The sequence below is a fragment of the Leptosomus discolor genome, chromosome 8, assembly GCF_034619465.1.
Source record: "Leptosomus discolor isolate bLepDis1 chromosome 8, bLepDis1.hap2, whole genome shotgun sequence".
NCBI lineage: Eukaryota > Metazoa > Chordata > Aves > Leptosomiformes > Leptosomidae > Leptosomus > Leptosomus discolor.
Window position 1 is genome coordinate 27597199 of NC_141398.1, and position 23463 is coordinate 27620661.

General features: G+C 39.7%; 1 protein-coding gene across 1 annotated transcript in view; it reads left to right on the forward strand.

The window, feature by feature from the left end:
* The window catches only part of PHLPP1 (PH domain and leucine rich repeat protein phosphatase 1), a 142002-nt gene that overhangs the window by 71971 nt on the left and 46568 nt on the right, over positions 1 to 23463 (forward strand). The window contains exons 2-4 of the mRNA XM_086468863.1: positions 3724 to 3920; positions 5952 to 6077; positions 20506 to 20672. Of these exons, the coding sequence (XP_086324989.1) occupies positions 3724 to 3920; positions 5952 to 6077; positions 20506 to 20672 (490 nt within the window). The remainder of the gene's footprint in view (positions 1 to 3723; positions 3921 to 5951; positions 6078 to 20505; positions 20673 to 23463) is intronic.

Consider the following 23463-nt stretch of genomic DNA (forward strand, 5'->3'; position numbering starts at 1 on the left):
CAGGCCATAGAAAAGGCGAGTACACTTCTGAGTCCTTTCCTTGTCCTCCCCTCCCCTGCATATCAGGAATGAGCCCTCTTGCAGGAGCCACACTGTGGGGCAATGTTAGACCCTGCCACCTGCTGCTCTCCTCCCTGAAGCCGGGAACAGCTAATGTTAGGATTGTTTCACCCTGTTACCAGGTCCCATCCCACTTCTGTTGTGACAGAGATCGCTGTCATTTAAACTTTTCCTGCTTTTATGCTTTCCTGGCAGCAAGTATCTGAGCTCTTTAAAGCAGCAGTCTGTCCAAGCTTATATTTCAGTAGGCAATGCTGCTGCTTGTCAAACAGCTTTTGCTCACAGTTACCTGCAAAACTTCTGTGGATTTGGGAATCTGGTTCCGCAACTAGCTGGTATGTCCTTGAATAACCTCCACCTAAAATCAAAAGAAGCTAGCAGCTTTTGACTTTTTTTACTATTTTTTACCCCCACTTGCATGGTAATATGACACTGATACTGTCAAACCTCAATGATTGCAACCCTTTCTTTAGCAGGAAGAAAACTGAATATGTGAGCAGATTGTGTCTCGGGCAACATGTGATCCAATATTAAACATGGATTTTTCAAGTTATAGAATCATAGAATCATGGAAGAGACCAGGTTGGAAGGGACCTCAAAAGATCATCTGGTCCAACCAGATGGTTGGTTATGTAGTGAAGTAGACAAGAATAGGAAGAGAGAAACCATTTGCTTTAAGGAAATAGGCCCAGTATTTTATTTCTGTATGTTCTCATCAGGAACCTTCTAGCTTTCACGTAGCAAGGGGTAGTACTTGCTGTGAAAAAGTGCCTTAAATCCTTAAGAGTCTGAAGGGGCTGTTGTTAATTTTTTTATATAGGTTTGTAGGAATAACTGAAGATTCTTACTCTGGTAATTTTTCCATGAAATCGGAAGTTTGAGAGAAAGTGAAGTGCATACCTAGCACAAATACTTCTAGTGATGGCTCTGTTCTGGCTTTTCTAGTAAACATTTACTGATGCTACTAGTTGTTACTGTGACTTACAACCTCTGTGAATTTATATAAAATTTGAAGAACAGCCTTTTAGAGACTCCAGAGTAGTTTTACACATGCAGCTGTGCCAAACTTCACGTAGGTAGTCCAAGAGAGTCTGGTCCTAGAAAGAAGGTAAAGAAGGTTTCTCAGGCTCCTGATTTTTTTTTTTTTTTTCCCCCGGGTGACTTTTCTGAAGACTAATTTTTCAGCACTCTTTGTGAAGTGTGGTCACCCAGTGTGGTAGTCATTTTACCACTAGACTAGACAGGGTAACATTTCTTCTGTGTTGCTCCTGAATGCTGTTGTGTTTCCTGCCAAGCCTCTTGGCTGCAGCACTGTAGTGGGAGCTCGTCCTCTTTATTATTCACCATAATCTGAGAGAACCTCTGAGGTTTGGTATTTTCCAGAACACAGGTCTGCCCATGTTAAGTGTGAATGGTGCCCTTTGTTCCTGGATGGGTAAAGTTGCATTCAGCTATATTAAAATACTAAATGAGCTTGGCTTCCCAAGAGATAGAGATTGTGCTTTGCAATCCTAAGGGGTTCAATCAGCAGTGGGTTGTGCTTTTCCAGTGAAGATAGAGAACATACAGCCAGAAACAGGCCATGGAAGATGACCGTAAAACATAATTTTCAGGCAACTCTGCCCACTCCCTCAACAACTATTCCCTATACAACCATGCAGTTAATACTTACCAGGCACTTTTTACTCTGTTACAGAGATTTTATTGTTTCTGTATGTGGTTAATTCTTTAATCAACGCTTTGTGGCATGGAGTCCATCATTCTGCTCAAGCTAGGTAAATTATCAGTTACTTTAGCAACCACATTTTTCATATTCTAAATGTAAAGTTTGATTCAACATTTATGTTTAGTTAAGGCTGAGTTGCTCTATTTTACTCACATGTATTCCCTATCAGTTTTTCTGTAGCTTTGAATAGAATGGATGTCCCTTGTTCCCCTTTATTCTTTTGGGCAAAGTGTTTATCCATAGCTTCTGTTGTTGGATTTGAATTTGCTTGGCAGTGAATTACTGCTTTCTTGGGGCACCTAATTTTGTATTAGATGCTGATACCCTGTGGGCATTAAAGTTTCAGTCTTTTAGCTTCAAGCAACAGTGAAGTTCCTGCAGATCCAAACTGGCAGACATCGATAGCCTAAATGCTAGTGTTTATTAGAGCAGAGGAAGGCTTGAGGGTAACTATGCCAAGCCTTGGCTCGTTAAACCAGCAGGAAGATTCAAGAAGGCGGCTTTTAAAGGTAAGGGCAAGAATTGGCACAACGTAGGCAGGGGTGAGAGAATGGCAGTGGGTAGGCCATGTGGTAGGTGTCTTCTATCTTCCCATAGCTAATTTGAAGGCAAGAGCAGACTCATTGAGACAAATGAACTGTCATACAAGCAGGAGTCATAGGAAGTTGGAGTAATAGTGTGCAGCACTTGTCACTGCTGCAGTTTAATTGATGCTGCTCTGAAATACTGGGGTTAGAAGACAGGATCAACTGTCTGCTCTTCTGAAGTCCTAACTAGTTATTAATACCTTGATTTTTAAGAATTTTTGGTAAAGATTAGCATAGGAAAATGCATGATTTATCTTTTATCATGATGGGGAAGCTACTTGGAATTAATGTAGCCTTTTTTTCCTTTATCCAGGGAAGCTGCCTTCTAAAGTTTCACCAACACTGGTGTTCTTACAGAAATTTGAACTGGTCTAACTTGAACATGATTACCTCTTTTCTCTGCATAAGACTTAGTATATTTGGATGACTCGGATCTGCGCTGGACTGTTTAGTGTTTGATAGGGTAATTTGATGTGGATAAGTATTTCAGATTAGAATGAGTAAATTGTGCTTCTTCCTGTTCATATCCTAAAAGAACAGGGTCCTGTAAGAGCAGAGATGAGAGGTGCTTGTCTTTTGTGTTGCTGTTGTTAATGATGGCTTCTACAGAGTAGAATCTTATTAATAGATTAGATTAGTAGAGTCTGAGCCATTTAAAGTAATTTAACAGATTTGATCTAATTGGTGGTCTTGCAAATAATCTGACTTATTATAAATAGCAAATTCATTGTAATACAGACAAAAGAACCTCACTCTTTCCAAAGCTTTACTCAGATGGAAGCAGGGTCTTTGAGGGGTTTCATCTAGGTCACACCTGTTTACATTGTGACTGAGCATAGTACTACTGCAGTGGGGTTTGGACTGACAGGGTGGGCTGGAGAGAGTATTTTTTGGGAAACTATTCAAGCTATTCAAACCATGACCTTAAGGATGAACAGAAGAGACATGGAGGTGCAAAGGTGTGGGCCAGCATGCAGTACATCACCCCTTTTGCAGTTCCCAAACAGTCAGTGTGAACTCAACAGTAACCAGTTACTGTTGAGGATGAGCATTTGATTTCCAGGTCCTGTAGAGAAGACTGGTGCCATTAACTGGTACTTCTGTGCCTATTGCAGGTTGTGTAATGTGGTCTGCTCTCCATGATACCAACCCGTCATAGACTTCTGCCTATGAAAGAAACCTGTACTGAAGCTGATACTGAATTACTTGCTTGCGTGGTTTTGAAGCTGTGTTTCATTTGTCACACTGCAGCCTGTAGCTTGAAAACTTGCTGATAAAGTCTCAGGTTGGCTTGAGTGGAAGAGGCAAAGATTTTCTGTGATTAAGTGGATGCTTTTGTTTCTATTTCAGGAAAGCCCCACAGCATTGGCAGCTCTGAACGGATTCAGCTCTCAGGAATGTACAATGTTCGAAAAGGGAAAATACATTTGCCAGTCAACAGATGGACAAGACGCCAAGCTATCCTTTGTGGAACATGCCTAATTGTCTCATCAGTAAAAGAAAGCCAGACTGGAAAGATGCATGTCCTCCCTTTAATTGGTGGAAAAGTAAGATATTTTATTTTATCTATTTGCTTGCTTAACTAACTGCTATCTCTCTAGGCAGAGAAGGTGGCATTCAATTATGATGATTCTGACCCTCCAAAAGTTTGTTTCTGTAAGTGGGATTATCAAAGTATATAAATGACTTTTGATTGTGGTCAGAGTTGTGTTTAACAACTTACATTGTTTGGATTAAAATGCTAAAGTAAAGCAAGGGAAAGACATTCGTTTTCTTTCTTGTGTGCAGTGTTAAATGTTTTATATGGCTCTAGTACAGAGCCAAAGGATACATGCAGCTGTATTGTGTATGATCTGAACCATGCCTCCTCATCCAGGTTTTATCCATGCTGGGTTACTCCTGAGATCTGAAGATAACCAATAAAAGCATGGGCTTATTTTGAACATCGGGGTTTTTTTTGAGTGTTCAGCATTGTATGAGTAGTGATCTGTTGTAAGCTAACAGCAACAAACATTTTTACTTGTGAAAAGCTGAAACTGGACATTTCATCTGAAAATGATTGCATCTGAAACCCAGGAGGCTCAGACTGAACACAAGAAATTTTTTTTTTCGCTGTGAGGTGACCGAGCACTGGCTCAGATTGCCCAGAGAGATTGTACAGCCTCCCTCCTTGGAAATATTTATAAGCTCACTGGACATGGTCCTGGTTAACTGGCTGTAGATGGCCCTGCTTGAGACAGGGGGATTGGACTAGATGACTTCCAGAGGTTCCTTCCAACCTCAACTATGCCATGAATTCTGTGAAACTCTAGTGAAGACAGTAAGTGAAGACAACATTACTATTTCAGCCTAAATAGTGTTTCAGAACACTATTATTGGCTTGATTAGCCATGGTAATGGGAGAGAATCATCAGCTTGAGGATAGATTTACACGTGAAGTAATGCTCCTTCACCTTGTGTACTGGTAAATATGATTCGTAAGAGTCATTGGGAGAAAAAAAAGCTTCACAATGTTATATATGCAGACTGGAGTCGATTTCATTAATACTAGCAATGTGGAAAGTAGTGCTGCCTTCTAAGAGCTGTTTATCTCTTTTCATGATTATTCATGTGATTCAACTCTTCCTTGGAGGTACTAAAGTAGAGACACTATGCTCTCTTTTTTTAGCAGCAGTGGGTGAACTCAAACAGTGAATTGTATGCCTGGCTTGCAAGCACACTGGAGAGGACAGGATTCAGGTCCCCATTGGTCTTCTCTTTGAGATGATGAAAAAGATCTTTATTTTTGTTTTAAACTGAAAAAGAGAAGAGATTGTGTACCTTTTTTTAGTTGTTTAACATGGAATTTCTAAGTTGGTTTTGCACAGAAATGCCTTGTGTAAAACATGCAGACTGTGTTAAGCAGAAAGTTGTCAACAAATTTTAAAATACAAGGAGAACCAAGCTGATAAAAATGTACTGAGGGCTTCGGCTGACAAAGCTTGGGAGGAGGATGCTTGGCACAGAGCTAAGTGTTTTTTAAATTATCGCTCAAAAAATATTCTTCCTCAACCCCATAAATACTCTGCACTTCCTGGTTTGCAAAGGCTTTCCAAAATGCGACGCTGAGACGTTGAGACCATAAGTTGTGTAGGACTTCTCGTGTATGGTAGCAGAATGATGTATTCTGGGTGTTTTTTAGCAAGTTGAGAAATGCCAAAGAATTTAATTGGTCTGTAAGAGAAGCATTTTGTTAAGCCTGTTTTTAATAACCAGGAGTATAAATTGTACTACTTTAGGTTGTATAAAGAAAGCCTTAAATGTGTTTCACTGGGAAATCTTTTTTGGTCCTCAGTCTCTCTTAAAATGTTGATGTTCTTGGTGTTTTTCTCCTTTGGTTACTTCATCCTTCTATTCTCATTCCTTGCTTGTGTAGATTTCATTAATATTTGCAACCAAGATCCAGCTTGATTGTTTGAGTGGGTTAGTCCAGCTCTACTTGATGAGCTCCTCTTGGGCACACTTTAACTTTGCCATGGGGAGTTCTGCAAAGAGGCTTTTGATTCTTGTTCACTAACAGTTTTGTGTCTTTACTGTAGGTGGAAGAGGTGAAAAAGCACCAGCACTGTTTAGCATTTAGCTCCTCTGGACCTCAAAGCCAGACCTACTACATTTGTTTTGATAACTTCACTGAATATTTGCGATGGCTTCGACAAGCATCAAAGGTGAGAATAGTGCTGATTCCTGCCTGAAGGGGATGTCTGTAGCATTTCCCCCGGTTCTGTCTTCTTCATGCAACAATACAGTCCCTCTTCTGGCTTCATTGTCATGAACTTGCTGTTGCTGCTGTTAGTGTTGCACAAATACCCTTCAATTTGAGAGCTCATGGTAACAGTCAATAGAGAGGTGCAGTTATCTGCATTTATAATGAAACTTCTTTCTACCTTAGTTGTGTAAGTGAAGTGCTGTGCTGGATTTTATCCCTGTTCTCTTCTTGATTCAGCTGGGCAGATGGAGTGAGATCATTAGAACGAAAAGGATGACAAATGTAACTGTCAACATTTCATTTTAAAAACTTTGTTTCAGTGTTAATAAAACCTAAAAGTGTTGTATTTTTAAAATAAATTTCTCACACAGAGCCTGAAGATTAAATTGCTGTAATTAAGGAATTTTTTTCTTGCTTGGAAATGTTGCTGAATCTTTTTAGTTTTATAACTATTTGATTTTTTGTTCTTTTTTTAATAAGCAATCATTTTATGTCAGTAAAAAAATTACCAACTAAAGCCTTAATAAACCGAATTTTGTACTGTGATTAGAGCACAACTTATGGGAATTTAGAATCAAAGAATCACAGAATGTTTTGGGTTGGCTGGGACCTTAAAGATCACCTAGTTCCACCCCCCCCTCCACCCCCCACCATGGACAGGGACACCTTCCACTAGACCAGGTTGCTTGAAGCCCCATCCAACCTGGCCTTGAATTTAAGGTCTTGCATTATTTCATTTGACTCTTCAGTTCCACTTTGTGTTGTTGAAAGGTTGTTTTTGCAATTATCTGTTTTATTTCTTAATCCCTAACACTTTATTGATAAATCCTCTCCAAAGTAATTTACGTGTCTTGAACAATTGTATTTTCATATTTTTAACATGCAAATTCTTTTGCTGTGCTGTCAGCACTCTCTCTTTGGTTTCCTACTTGTGCCTAAACTGTTCATTAGTTTTACACTTGATAGGGCTGTCTTTTATGCTCTTTACTGTGTTAAAGCAACTTGGTTTTCTGTAGTACTATTTAGAGATTTTTATGATACACTAGATCTGTCTTTTTAGATTGCAATGTTTTATCCAGCCTGTTGCCAGTGGTACAGCCTGGGTTGTGGGCTCTAAGAGGTTTTGATTGTTATGTCAAACTTTCCTCGAGCAGTAACTGTTGCACCTCCCAATGCATGCATAATTTAAAATGTCCTTTAGTTTTTTTTCTAGTAAGTTTTAAAATTCTTTTTAAAGATGCTGTTCTGGCATCCCTGCTCAGGTCTGTTTAGCCTCAAGGTAAAAATCCCCAAGGCATATTTTATGAGATGGTGAGGCATGGTCTGTCAGATTTTTGAGTTCTTGCCGCTTTGTGGCTTTCTCTGAGAGAGTAGTGCCCTTTCATCTCTTGAGGCTTTGACATCAGATAAATGAAAGGCAAATCTAATGAGTGAGAAAAACAGTGGAGAACAATGAACTTCAGAAGTAGAGATAAATGGCAAAAAAGCCCCTCTGAATTACTGGCAGCGTAAGCTTGTTCTGTGCCATGCTGTGCTTCTCTCTTTCTCTCTGGTTCGCCCAAATGACTAACAGCATTGGGATGGTAGCCAGCATGAGAACATATCCCCATGCACTAATGATAACCTTCCATTTTTCTATGTAAGAGTAGAGAGACAATACATAGTTTTAAGTGTCTTTTCAGACTGTAAGAACTTAAGAAACTCACTATGCTATTCTTTTTGTTGTTAAAACATGCTTCGAGGAAAAAAAATGATGCTTTGTTTTCCCCAGCCTCAAAAACTAAGGCTCAGCATTCTAGATTTATGGATTTTGAAACAGTAGTTTGTCACTTCAAGTTGCTTTTTTAGTGTTTGGGTTTTATACCCTTAGACTGAAAGACAGGGACAAGCATGATTGTATGTAAGGCAGTTGTGCGGTAAGTACTTTGCAGTAACGCTGTTTCTGAAGAACAGAAACAGAAATGCTGCGAAAGTAACTCAGATTTCCTCCAGCTGATGCTGTTTGTGTCCACGTGCCTGATTGTAAGGTGCACCATTCCAGATTTATATGTACTAATAAAGGAGACAAAGTTTCATCTTCAGCTCTAGTTCAGGCAAGCTAGTAATCTCAGGCAGGAAGAAACCCCAACATTTATATGAGGTGCTCTGCCCCGGGTGTTTGGAAGCTACTTGAGTTCAAAGATGTTGAAATATTCTTGCTAACCAAGAAAATACCACGTAAAGCATTGTATGTCTAAAGGCAAGCAAATCTAGGAAGGGAGATGTTAACAGCTCTCTAGCTCTGAGCTTCTAGTTGCTTGGTAGGGCTAGATCACACTTTGCTGCTTCTTTAATCGATGTGTATAGTACTTGCACCTTTGTGAATTACCATGAATGATATATAAGACTGTATTTCCAATATAGGTGTTATTTAATGGCATTTGTTTTGAAATTGACATTTGTGTTAACTTCTATTCAGTGGTAGTTCTTCTGCAGTCCTTCGTGCTCCTGATGCGTACTGCTGAAAACTGAGGGTTTTGATACTTACAAGTGTAGTGAAAGCTTTAGTTATAAATTTTAATGCAGAAGGACATCCCTGGTAAAACATTTCATTAAAAATGCTCAATTCTGTTTTTAACTATGAAAAAGATTTTCGTGTCTGTCTTCTGTGTACTTCAAAAGAGCTAGAAGATGATGTTAAAATAAAATAGCAAGCTTAATCTTGAAAGGAGACTTTGCAAAGAATGCTTGCTCTGCAGTCTTTCTCCCCACAGAATATTGGTAATGTTGACTTTTTAGTGGTGTTGCAGAATGAGACAAATCCTAACGCATCACTCTTGCAATAAATACATGTATATGAGAGAAGATCGTAATTCATGTTTGCAGAGACTTGGGCTCAATTTAATTAAAAATGAGCATTGCTCCTGTGTAATCTGATTCATTCTAACAGTGAAATCTTAGACAGCTCTCGTGCTCTGCCCCAGTAAATTTTTTGGAGGTATTTGTGAATAGGTGTTAGGGTTGGTTTTCTTGTATGTGTGTGTACTGAGATGAACAGAAATCCTATTTTCAGGACGAACTGGAATTATTGCACAAATACTGACCTAAATATCAAAGTTGGTGACATACTTACTCCAAATAGGTCACTTTTAGATATGCTGATTTAGCCTCAAACAGAATATTTTTAAAAGCTGGAAATGTGGCTTGTTTGTTAATATTGGTAGTTCTATACCACAGTGCATTTCTTTCCTTTTACTTTCTGAATACTGGAGTCCTAATTAAGGAAGCTCAAAAGGAAAACAACAACAACAAATTTGGTCCTTTGTGATCTAATACGTTCGTTCTGTTGCCAAATGTTGAAAAATAAGCTTATGCAACTGGGAGGGGGAGCGGAGGGGGAAGAAAGGGACATCTGCATGGCTTTAAAGAATTTTGTCTGCATAAAGTTGGCATGAAGGTTCTGGAACTAGCACAATTACTTGCAGAGTGATTCTGATCTGCTGCTGTTTACTACTTGAATGTCAAATGCAGAAGGACAGGCGCAGAATGTGCCATTAACAATGATAAGGGATTTCCTTGTTTGCCACTTCCAAAACCTAAGAAGCTACACCCTTAAATGTAGCAGGAGAGAGAGAAGTTTTATGTATAAGGTGTAACTGAGTAGTGGAACTTGCTGTTGTGAGGCTTGTATTTGGGGTGCAGTGATGAGCTCCTGCTGTTTGATGCTTCTAACAGCTAAACTAAGTTTAACATTTTTCAACACATGAAATTGCAGTGTAAGTGTTGATTGCTACAAACTCATGACATGGATGGTTTGGCTGGAGTAAAAAGGGTTATCAGTCCTCTGTGTTCGAAGGCATACAATTACTGTGGGGTGTCAACGTCTGCCTCAGAAATTCAGTATGGCAGAGCTTAAGCAGGGATGTATTGCAGAATTTTATCTTCTTGGAAATAGCATGCATCACTGGGCATGCTGGGACAGGTTATCTGACCCTGCAGAACTTCTCCCCGCTCAGCTTTAGAAGAGCGAGAAGTGTGTCGACAGCTTCACGCAACGATTATGTCCTGCTTTCGTGTTCGATTTGGCTGGGCAGGTAGAGGAAGTGAGGTCATGAGAGACAAGGGCTATAAATAATGTGTGACTGCCTCACATGAGCTGCCTGTGTAGGGCTGCACTGGACATGTGGGTGGGTAGAGATGTATAGGCACACAGCCATATGTGCATGCACACCGCTGACCACTTCCCAGGCTGAGCTGCGCAGCCATGGCTGTAGTGACAGCATGTCTAGTGGAGAATAAGCTGTTGTGTGGGGCTTAGGTGCAGGGGTGGATTTTCAGCTATACGCAAAAGAACCCTTCCGTTTAAAATAGGAGGAATATCCAAAAAGAGGTCCTTGATTTAAAAACTGTCAAAAGTTTTCTCCTGCATGCCTTTGTGTTTCCACTTCCCTGTGTCAGTCGCCTTTGTCTGCAGGTCTGGAAATGTGTGGTGTTCCAGACGACCCTAGCCTGCTGTTAAAAAGAAGAGACTAAACTATGATGTCAGTGTACATTGTGTTTAAAAAGTGCTAAAGATAGCAAGAATAGCAAATTCAAGGAAGAAGGGCGTGCTGCCATATTGGTCTTACTCCGTTCATGTCAGTGCAGAATACTCTCCATACATTTATTTGCACTGTGAAACTAGCAGAAAATAACAACAGATTTGAATATAGTTTATAAAATTTACAAGTATTTAATGCAGGAGCCTCTACAGAGGTAGTCTCCATCTTTCTTCAACGTGTGTAGAGACCTACCTGAAGCAGCAGTCCAAAATTAACTTTCTAGCTCTTTTTTTTCCTCTAAAGTTACCTAGTTCTGACCAGCTGCCTCAGTCTTCTAGCTATTTTTTCAGTACAAGTTTGACGATTGTGTTCAGAAACTATGTTGTGAAGCATGAGCCTGAACCGTGTGAAGAAGACAAAGCTGATGTATGACTTAATATGATTGTTATTTCTGCTGAGGAAAAAAGGTCTGAGTCTGCACATGAGCTTGGTGTTACAGACCATATTTAGATAAATAAATTCTATAGAACTTAAAATTCCTGAACTTGATTGCAGTTCTGCGAATATATTTCCAAGGAGACCAAGATGATCAGTTCGTGCAAGTGTTTTACAGGAGCAGTGCTGAGGAAATTCAGTGAGCAACAATTGAGCATTACTGCTAGAGATGCATGTTGCTTTTCAGCTGTGCTTCATCCACCTTTGAGCTAGTGAAAGATAATCAACTGTGAGACTGCCTTTTCCTTCAGCACAAAAGATTCTGCTCATTAATTAAAGTGACGGGTAATAAGCAGTAATATCCACTTGTGCATATAGCTTCATCTTTATTTTGGATACTGTCAGATGCTAACGTCTAACTTTCTCCTATCAGGCATGATCAACCAGGAGAAAGACTAAAGTGCAGATTCCAACTTCAGTGTGGAACACAGACTTTGCAGAGCTTTTTTAATACAAAGTATGGCCTTCAGCCTGTAAAGAAGGCTTGAAGCCACTAGTCTCATGGTTAAATTAACCCTGTGTTGTATTTGCCTTGGCTTGCCCACTAGCCAATTGACCTATTTCATGTGTGTTTCTATATACTATGTAATGAGCTGTAACATCTTTACAAAGTTCATCATTGCAGGGATTTTTATTACCAAACCTCATTTGACTCTGGAGGCATTAAGGACAGGCTTTTCTAATGCTTACTGGTTAGAACCAACTCAGAATACCTTTTTCCAAAACCTTGACCACAGAGCAGTGCCAATGGCAAGTGCAGGGAATAATCATATGCAAGGATGAAGTAACCTATTTTACGTTATTTGGGATGTTACTTGTTATACTGCTGCCAGTTTATACTTTAGGGTCACTGGATGCAGTATCTTCTCTCTAGGTGCCTGTTTAGCCTCCTGAGCAATGGATATCCCTCTTCTGGAGAAGAACTATGGAGAACTTTACCTTAGTTTCCGTGAGATCTAAATTTCTAGATGAGTATTTTTGCTTTTACCTTTGGCTATTGGTTATTACCTTTGGTAATTTTACAGAGAATTGTTATGTGCAACAGTCATACCATTTGTGTGGCAGTTAGGAGTTTCTGACATTTTTTAATAACTCTGAGTCTTAGTCCAAGTGTTTGAATGTACCATTGTGGTTCTGGGCTGATGTGTTTAGCTGTGTGTTGGGACAGATCGGAGGTCAGGGACATGCTGCTCACTGAGAGGGTGGCCATGGAGTAGTTGGTTTATTTCTTACGCCAGTAGTGCTTGGAGGCTTGAAAATGAGTCTATATTCTAGAATGGCCTAAAAATGAGTTAAGTGTAATGCCAACATTGATGGCATCTTTTGCAAATAGCCTTTAACTAAACCAAATGCTCTGCAAAAACCTTGTTTTCTTGGAGGATAACAACTATCCAGGTTTCTTCACATTTCTGAGACTAGGAAGTACCATTAGCCTGTTTGCAACTGTTGATTGAACATCTAGTGAAGAAGGAAGAACCCTGAAAGATTTTCTCATTTTTGGTGGGGCTTTTTTTGAGCTGATCCTTACTTACAGGAAACACGGTGACTCTAAGTTTAGTACAAGGAAACCATTTTTTCCTCTAATACCATAAAATGACAATATTGAGATAATGCTTTCTCTAAAAATAGATCCCTAAAAATAAGCCCACAGCTTCCTTTTGGCGGTGATTACAAGTATTTGAACATAAACAAACCTTTGGTTTCCATGTGGAACTTGACTTCCTTTTTTGTGTGTGTGTGAAATCTTCAATATTTGGGACCTTTGCTCTGCAGTCATATCTGGTCATTCTTGTGGGTGGCTTCTTGTCATCTCAAGTCTGAAAGCAGAAGATTGGGCAAAGCAAACTTGAAGCCAGTTTTATTTCTCTTTTAATGGTAACACTTGAAAGTGTTCCTCCTCCTCTTCTTTCCCTGCAAAACCTATTCTTTTGTGCCTTTTGTTGTTAGAGGTTAGTTGATGTTTTGGAAGTGAACTTCTGAGTGTGTTTCAGTGTAGTCTCTCTCTTAATGGTTTGGAGGGAAGCTTGGTGCTTTGGCTCAGCTGGTTAGTTTTCCATGTCAAAAAAGTCCAGCTGAGTCCGAAGTGGTGTAATTGGTGACTTCAAGGTTTCCTATTAATTTCTGTTCTAGAGAAACTATAGCTTCACTATTTTTTTTTTCCTTGCTGAAATTTAGAGAGTGTGGTCCTTGTTTTGGACTTGCTGCCTTCAGCTAATAATAGAGTAGTTATTGAAGTATTGCAGCCAAGAGTGAGAATGGAAAACTAGGTATCGCCCACACATCTGGAATAGCTTTCAAATAACGTCTTTTGAAGCCTCTAAATCAGGTTCTGATATTATTGAAGCTGAATTTGTGCATCTCCTGCATAAATACGGGAAAGCATTGCCATGGATTACAGCTGGAAGCTCAGTGAGGTATCGCAGATGTTACCTTTTAAGCTGTGTTCAATCCAGGAGGATCCCAAAGTGTTTTCTGTCATCTCTAGGGGTGGAGGGGTCGGAGCGAGCAGAGGAATGTAACTTTTCTCTTAACGAAGCTCAGGGGAACTAAGTGTCTGTGGTGAGCAGATCCCATGAGACTGGAGGGGGTTGCAAGGACTGACACATTTCACAGTACTTTGGTAAGTGTAAGGTGATAACTGAGTTAGTCTTGAAACTGAATGGCTGTAACACTGAGAGCCTTTACAAGTGAAGCCTAGCAGGGAGAAAAAAAAAAAGAGGAATTATTAGCAAAAACTAATTTTAGGGACGTTTGATCTCCTTAGGCTGCTTCTGTAGTCAGTGGAGGAGGAAGGTCTCCAGGGAGAAAAGAGAACAAATGCTGGAGACCAGTTTTAGGCCCCAGGCTAGTAGAGCTATATTTGTGATTGTATTATAAAACACTTGGGTCAGAAGGCCTTTGTGAGTTACGGTGAAATAATGGCATGAAAAGAGTTGATCTCACTGTAGAGCTGATCCGTATGATGCAGCTGTATAGGAGAACCTAGATCAGAAACTGAGGACCTAGCATAACCTCTTACTTAAAACAAAGAAACAAAACCCCACAACACTCTCTGTGTGGGACTGCGGAGACTTAGACAAGTGAATATCTATTGGAAGTATCACTGGCAAGAGTCTGAAATCTATAGTAAATGCTGAAAGAAAGTCTTTGCTGGAGGGCTGCTCATTGTGAAGTCTGCTTGTTGATAGTGGTAAAAGATTGAGTCTAACACATGTAGTAAGAAGAAAAAGAGGTATTTCTCAGTTTTTGTGAGACTGTGACTTTACAGATTAATTGTTTTCAGTCAGCCTGTTTTAAGGATGTTATTATTCCTTGCTCCACCAAATGGAGATTCCCATGTCTGAGTTATAAGTAGCTTAATGCTATAGCTACTTACTATACCTTAACTCCAAGTTGCATCTTAAGCCTTGTCCTTGCAGGGATCTTAGTGTGAACATCCCAGTGTGACTACCAAGGTAACAGTGTTGATATCACTCCCTATGTAATACTGATACCAGTATCTGATCTCTGAAAGAAAAGCACTTTTCCTCCTGGAGGAATAAAAATATTGTATGCTTGTAATGACTTCAGATAGTACCAAACATTTCCAAATGACAGGTGATGAATGTCATTTTTTTGGACAAATTCTCATTTTCAAGATCTTGATTCTAAACCTGGGACTGACTTTCACATTCTGGACTCCTATCATGAAGAGTAAAGGAGCATGACTTCTGCTTCACTGCCTGTACATTTCCCCCTCCCCACACGTCTGCTGCTGCTGTTTTCAGTTAAGTTGTTACAGCTTTGCACGAGGGCCAAAAGTAGAAGTGAGCTGATTCTGCATGCTATGTGTTTTTTGAGAGCTAAGGAGAGGAGAGCAGGGACAAATCAAACAACCTTCGTGCCCCCAAATCACTCTGGCATGAGGTGTTTGTACCAGAGGCCTTCAGCTGCCTCGCCTGGGGAGGAGAGGTGGGGCGAGGCCCCTGTGCACGCTGCCACGCTGGCCTGCGCTCCTGCCTGGCGTCTTGGTGGGCAATTGTGGCTCTTAGCTATGGCATGGCCTGTTGGGTTTGTGAGTCTGAGCGACATGCTTTCAAGCCTCTGCTGAGTTTCGTCTTTTCTTTGCAAAGCCCTTAGCTTGAGTTAGCATGCACCCAATTTGACATTTGAAAGAAAACAAAAAGGAGAGGCCAGAAAAGCCATTACCTTCTCACCCTTTGGACTGCACCCATTTTAAAAGCTGTTATTTAGAAATGAAAATATACGGCTTTAAAGAAGAAGAAAACATTTTTATTTCTTTTTTTCCCCCCTTTCATTAAGGTTTTTGGCGTTAGCTTGTGTACCAGTCTGAACATTTCCTCAGCTCTTGTCTGCGGCTGGAGGCACCGATGTGTTTCCTGGCTGCGGAGTTCAGCTCAGCGGAGGGTGGCCTCTCTGCTGAGCGAGTGGGGCTTTGGAGTTCAAATAGAAAGGAGGATTAGGGTTTGAAGCAACGTTAGCTCTGAGGTGAGGAGAACCTGGTTGCTCTAAGCAGTTAGATATTTCAAGCGTATGTATCGTTTACTTAAGCCTTAATGCAGGCATTGGTGGGATGTGGTGGTTATCAAACTGTTTAAAAACAAAACCTAAAGGAGAAAAATTACACTGCCTTTGCATTAACATGTCTACAGCAGGTGTAATTTAACACCGTCAACTCAGTTCAAGCAGACTGGGAATTTGGCTGCCTGTGCAGTTTAGTTATTTTAATTGTCTTCTGTTGGAGTGCTAAATAGTAATTTCTTATCTGAATAGAGCTATAGGGAATGGGATGAGGGTAAATAGGAAAAAGACATAATTACATTGGTTTAAATTCACACCACAGATCACACCAAAAGATGTCCTTGTGTAAACAAGGCTCGTGTTTGTCCATACAGCTGGGTTCAGCTGTGTCCATTGCTGACATCCATTGTCAGCAACAGATCATTTTTGTAGTATAGCCAAGGCTTTAAAACAAAGACAGTAATCAGTCTTGTTGCATAGCTCAGTGACAGAGATGGCATTATACTGATGGACAAAGTGAAGTGATTTTTTTTTTTTAGTCCTGTATAGCAAGAGGCAAGAATATTGGTTGATACAAGTATTTTTTCTGTATTTTTGTTGCCAGCTGCTAAAGATTTGCAGTGAACCCATACCATACTTTCACCACTCTTGAAATACTGTTTCCTTCTTAAAAAATAATAATAAAAAAAATTTAAATCTAAACACTTTGGTGAAACCTTTCTATTTAAGATGCTGCTGGCTTTTGTGAATTATTGTTTATACTTGTAAATACTACTGTGTTACAAGTAACACGTTTGAAAGTGAGTTTTCATGTGTACAGCTCTTAGGTGGGCAGTTGCAGAAGGCATACTGCCTGAGGGAGGGAGAGAGCTCTCTGGCAGCATTATTTGTGGTGGTATTCACAGAATAAAGCTGCATTTTATTGCTGCTGGGCAAGAATTAAAAGCGCAATAACAGCTTTTTGATGCTTGCCGTGGTGTATATCCAGGACTCTGTCATATATGTGCTATAGTTGTATACCACTTTTTCAAAACTACACTTCAGTATGCTGTACTCACATGGAGACCAAAAAAAAAGAACTTAAAACACTGTAGGCCAGGGCTGCATAACTGAAGTTGCAACAGGAACTGGGGAAAAAAGTCTTCCATTGGACTTTGTCGTTTGATGTGCAAAGTTAAATTTGGCCTCACCCCGTTACTACTCCTCTAGTATTACAATGGGAGACATTGCAATACAATGATTGACCATAAAGTGTTTCAAAATCATATCCAGTGAGTGGAGAACACAGCGTGTTTCATCTTGTTTCTTTATATTTGTGATGACTGAAAATCCCAACTGAAAAGTGGACTTCAAAAAGTACAAGATCTTGCTATGCGTTTGAGCTTACCTTGCTGTCAGACTGTTGTATGTCTTGCTTCTCTGGCAAAGACAAGCATTGACTCTACAGCTTATGCTGTAGCTACTGTAACTGAGAGGGTGTCATATGCCATCTTCCAAGAAGATCATTGCCCTAGCCATTTCCCCCATGTTATTAGTACTGGAAATGAGGTTGCATGTGAAAACAAGTGTTAAGGATGTATGCAGTTTAAAATGTGATGAGAAGACGTTCCAGAGGGGTTGGTCTGGGCAATGGCTTCTTCAGCCTGAGGAGTTATGAACTGTGCTGCTTGTGTTTCTATTTTTAACTGTTTTATATGCTTTACATACATATATATAGTTTTAAGTTTTCCAAAAGGAAACACCAAACAAGCCATAGTGAGCACTTGATGCAGGTTTCACATGTATTTAGAAAGCCTTTCCCTCTAGCATTGCTGCCACACTGACTCTTCTCACTGTTTTTGTTGGAGCACAGCTCTGTTGAACCCAACCCAGATAACTTGTTGCAGTATTTATTTGCAGTGGAATGTCTTGGGGTTTGTTTTTTTTTTTTTGCCTTGCAGTGGAAAGTGTATTTTCTGCAGATAATGTCACTTCCTCCGGATGCTTTTGAGTCTTTGGCTGTGAGGAATATACTCATCAGCATTTTCTCACTGTATATCAGTTTGTCTGCAGTGATTGCCCACAGTGAGTCAAGGAAATACAGTACTTTATTAAAAATTTTATCATATTTTTAAAAAATGCTGTGCTCTTGACAATAACACACACACAGGTGCACAGTCTTACTGCATTTAAATCAATTGAAGATGATTGCAAGATTGAAATACCTCTTCATTGTACTATAGGGGAACAATATAATTTCAGAATTTCAATACTCAACTTCAAAACAACTGATGAAAGTTTCTGGTGAACCAAAGAAAGTATTGTTAAGCTGTTGTTCTCCTTTGTCTCTCTGTTTTTCATCTTGTTTCTCTCCTCTCTAGGAATTTGTGACAGAACAGTATTGATCAATTGAAAGAGGAAAAGTCTTTATCCCTGTCTGTGAGATAGCTGTGTTTGTTTATATGAGTATTCCTTGTAACAATTCAGAAGCTAATTCCTAGAGTACTGTTTTGCTACCAAAAAAGGCTTCAATAAAATTACAGTTGATTACAGAACTAACACCTTTTAAAATGTGGTTTTAACTTTTATAGCTATCTCTCTGGGAGAGGCATCATTCAGTGTATGTCAGTTGTATGAAAATCTTAATTAAATTCTTTTGTGTAACAAAGAGATTACTTAAAAAAACAAAAAACAAAAAACAAACAAACAACAAGCAAACAAAAAATAACCAGAATATATAACTTGTAAAAACAAAATTACTTTTAACTAGATTTTTTCACAGGGCTTGATATTTTTTTATTATTTTTTTTAAGAAAGGGTTTGCAGCCTTTTTTGAGACGAGAATGGAATTGGGATTTGTTTGGCTGCTTTGTCGTGGTTCACACTCAAGAGTTATGAGTTCTGGTACTTTAGATATTTTTAGAGTAACATGCCTTGCTAAGCACTGCTGGGTTGCTTATTACTGTTCATATCACAGTCCAAACAAGTAGCTGGAGCAACAGTGTTACACCTGAAATTACACATTCTGCTTTTTAGTTTAATGGGTGTCAGCGCTTTTTCGTCTCTTGTATTTTCGGTGTGATGAGAACTACCATACCGGGCAGGTTCTGGCACCATAAACAGACTGAATACCTGGCTTTCAGAAATGACTGCTCAGAATAGCTGTGAATAATTTTTGTCTAATACTACCAGGGGAAGAAAAATAGTAGCTACAGTAACAAATGGACTGAAGTAATTGAGTAACAAAAATTTGAGCATTTTAATGTATGTGGGAGGACTGGATTATTAACAGTTGCATTAGAGAAAAACACTGCACTGTCTGTTCCTCTCGAAGCTGATGGCTATGTGTTGAGAATAGAGACCAGTTATCCTGAGGCCTGTGTAACTTGCATTGGCGAGGAAGAAAAGGAAGAAAAAACTCCTTGGCCTTTCTTTCAATAGCAAGCTACTTCACTTATGCCAGCAAAACCTCATGTCTCTAGATTCAGGTACTTTATGGCAAGGGCTGTATCTTTGCCCAGAAGGTTGTGTGGTGTCTCCTTCATCAGCTCTTACAGACTGTCACTGGGCATGGATTATGAGTTGTTGTTTTTTTCCCTGTTTTTGTCCCCTAGATGTGGTGTTTGTACTTCCAGAATCCTAGCATATGAGGCCAGTAAAAGTGCCAATGACAAAATGAAAAGATTGCTTCTCTTGCAGTGAGCAGCTGACAGAACATGGAACCGATTGAGCACTGTTTGTGCAGTCCCAGAAGTCTAAAATGGTGGTGAAGTTGTTTGCTTCTCCTCCTTTGATCTGAGCCATACCTGTTCCAAAAGCGCCTCTCATTCTCCTAGGATTTGACCCCTCCTCCTTGCCAACCATCCACACTGCCTTGCACTGCTGTGTGGTGATGCTTTGTCATGTAGCTAGCTCCACAACTCTACTTTTTTAAAAGTGTATTTTTAATAGTATTGGACAGAAAATATAATAATTCTACATTGCAGGGTTGTTTAATTTTTTTTTTTTTTAAATAAAGACTAGTAAATAAATAAAGCAGCAGGACGTAGTTCACCTAGCTGTATCCTAGAGATGTGGTAAGGGACAGAGTTGCTGTTACTTGATTTTGTTGCCTATAGGTTTCTGTGGAATGGTGCTAGTTATATGTAGTGCTAGGTGGTATGATTTCTTTAGCCTCTATAGACTGTGTTTGTTTTACCTTCCCCTTTCTAGAAAACAGTGTTAAACCCCCAAATCTCAGTTTCGTCACATTTTTATCACTCTTGGACAGTTTCCTAATTCATTGAGAAGAGATGAGTGCTCGGTGCTTGACTGTTGCTGCTGTGATTTTTTTTTTTCTTTTTTTTTTCTCCAGTAAGATATAAATAGCGTAACTTTCTTCTGCCACTTAATACCTGCTTTTGACCCTTGAACTGGGACAGGATGATGTCTATTACCCCCTCACCTCCACTCGAGTATACTGACCAGTCATGCATCAGCATAGAAGACTTCTGCACTATGTTTTTGCTGCTGTTACTCGCTAACTAAAGGACTAAACTGAAGTTTATGTCAGGTCTCTTATCTTTTTTTGCTGGTCATAGAGTGTTGTGTAACTTAATTGATGAAAATTAATTCATTTCACTTACTAGTTGGACAAACCTTTGCACTTTTACCCCTGCTAGCCATCTGTGGACCCGGTTTTAGCACTGAGGCAAAGCAAGAGATCATGGCGTAACCTGCAGCAGTAATGTAAACCATGTTAGATCAGCTATATATGCTGACACTGACTTCTGATGTGCTTAAAAACAGTTTATCTTGTGCTGGTAGGGGTGAAGGAGAAATGTTCTTGTTTTATTACAGTATTAACATATTGCTGTACCTCTTGACTTCCAGGTTGCATCACAGCGCATAAGCTCAGTGGATCTTTCATGCTGCAGCCTGGAGCACCTGCCTGCCAACCTGTTTTATAGCCAAGACCTCACTCATCTCAATTTAAAGCAGAACTTCCTGAGGCTAAACCCTAGCCCATCCACAAGTAGAGCGCTTAGTGAATTACAAAGGTAAAGTGGTATGGTTCTACTGGTCTTCGTCTGCCCTTGGAGCCAAGTCACCACTGGTCTGCTGGAACTTTCCTAAAAAATTACTGTCTCCTCTTGTAGAGGATTGGCCTGACTGTAATGCTGCAGAAGTTGGTTAACTCTGTGTTAGAAACAGACTAGCTTTCGTAAGAAAATTAATGTTTTTCTTGTATATAGAAGGCTATTTTCAATCCAAAATGCAGTTTTCAGAATGCCTTGCTTTTCTCTACCTACTGAGGGCATACTGTAGTTGTTCAATCTTTGACTCACATGAGCGAATATGGGTTGGTGAGCTGCCCATCAAAGGGATGCATTCTAGGTAGGAACAGTACTGTGTGTGACTTGACTTACAAGTTTTTTGTTACCCCTCAAGCAAAGAAAGCCCTGATTTAATAAATTCAGCCTGATTCCTGTCCTCTTGCTGCTCTGCTCAACCCTATTCTTCTTTCCTAGAAACTGTGACCTTCCAGTTATTGTTTCCACTGCAGGTCATCTGAGAATGGAACAAATGGGTAGACAGCAGTGTGACTTGTGGTCTGAATGATTTAACATGTGTCCTGTGGAATCAGCAGGCTTTCTGTATTCAGAAAGATGAATGTTTCCATACAGAATATAAAACTGTGATTTTTAATTTCAGTGGTAACTGAGTTGCAGAGTACCTCTGGATTATATTTGTGGATGGTCCAGTTCAAACAAAATGTTTTAAACCGCATTTCTAAATCCCTTCCTCTTTGAAAAAGAACTGAAAAATACAAGATGGATTATGAGGGCTGTTGTATTTTTACATAATTCCAATTTCGTTCTGGAAAACCAAAAAATTTGGCATATTGGAAGATGAATGAACCCAGCAGGTCTGCTTCACAAACAAAGCAGGCAGTGATTCCAAGAGCTTATGAACACAGGCAGGAGAGGAGTACTGGATTAAATGTTCTGTGAATGTCACTGTAGGTCTCCAGATAGCAAGTGGAATTTTAGCATAAATGAACATGGACAAATAATGAATATCTTTAATGAATTTTTATCATTTGTCCTTTTTAAATATCAGAAAGTGTACAGGTGATACTTGATTATATTTTGTCCATGTACATACAGCATTTTTGTTTGGGATTAGAAAGCATTTATAAATAATGTGAGGGCGATGTTCATTGTCAGTTTAATGGTCTCTTCGTCCTGCAGTTGTAGGAACAGCTGAAGAGCCTTCATGAAAGTTAATAAACTGTTAAAATTTTCCTGGCTAATGTGAGCCCAAATGAGCAAGAGTTGAAAGAGTTCAGGTGTCCGAATAAAACTCTCCTGTTTCATGAGATTTTACATCAGGAAAATCTGGAGAAGTGACATATACTTGAGGTGGTGCAAAACTGATTAAGTGTGTCGTTCTTCTGAGACCTGGTCCTGTTCTGTCAGTGAATATAGTCTGCCTCCATTGCTTTGAGCCTGTCAAGAAGGCCCAGGGAAGGTCTGTGAACTTCTGGAGCAAAAAAAATGAATGATTAGGAAGGTTGCACAGCAGTGTTTCAGTGGGTCAGAGCCAGTGCCTCATGAACTCTGGCCCCTTGTCACTGACCTTTCCTTTGCCACTGCTGATGTCCTCCAGCTTTATCTTCATCCAGCACAGGTGCCATTGCCCAGGCAGCGAGTAGCTGGAAGCTTCTGCCAGTGTTCCCATTGCTGTGCCAGTGGGAAGGGTTGTGTGAGGTGGTAGCTCCTGCTGTGCCCCATCAGTTATCTTTTGCTTCCCAACAGCAGCAAAAGCACAAGCATGGCCATGGAGTGCTCTCTCAAGCCATACTTCTTCCTGCCCTAAGAAATACAGCGCTGGCTTCTCCTAAGCGTGGGAAAACTTGAGTTTTACTTATGCTGCCAAAAAGCAGCTCGACTGCTACTCTAAGTGTGCTTTTCTGGAGTGAGTAAATACACAAATATCTAACAAGAAGGGAGTACTGTATCTTTTTGAAACTATTGGTGAATCCCAGTATGAAAGCATGTGCAAAGTAAGGGAAGTTCAGTCATTCCTGGCAACACAAGTTATTATTTGTCTATTTTTCATCTTTTAATCCAATTTCATAAAACCGTTTTCAGATCTTTTGAGGGTTACATGAGGTAAAGCTTGACTGGATAAACCAGAAGTGTTTTTTTTTTTTTTTTTTTTGTTCTTTCAAACCACTGCAAAGCAAGTACAAAATCTCTGCTGTTCTGATTTGGTACTGTGGCTTTTATACCAAATTCTCAGTTGCTAAATTGCAGCCACACGCAGGGCACAGCACCAGTGAATCAAGCCTAGAAGTATTTAAGGTTCCAAAATAACCATGTGCTTGGATTTTATGAACAAAATGCATTGGCATTTATATGCCTACCCTTCCTGGTACAATTTCCGATTAAAATCTGGTTAGTAAGGCAGTCTAGGAAAATTTGTCTTGCTATAAGTAGCTCTTGGTGCTAGCTGTTCCTCTTGATAAATCACTTTAGGTGGTAATTTAACAAAATGCTCGTGAATGTTGGATTTCAAAACAGAGGTATGTCAAAGACAGAAGAAAATACCAACTTTTCAGCTACCCTTTGAGTAGACTTACAAGTAGCTGGGTGATAGTAATGAGATGCTGACATATGCACTGGCTTGACAGGTACAGTCAGGAATGGATTGGGAAAAACCTAAGAATTCCAAATTTTGCTTATGCAGTTACCTCTTTCAGTTGTTAAAATAATGTCATTTATTATATTTCTGAATGAAGTATTTAGTCCTGCTCAGTACATGGCATAAGTGAAAAATCTCCAT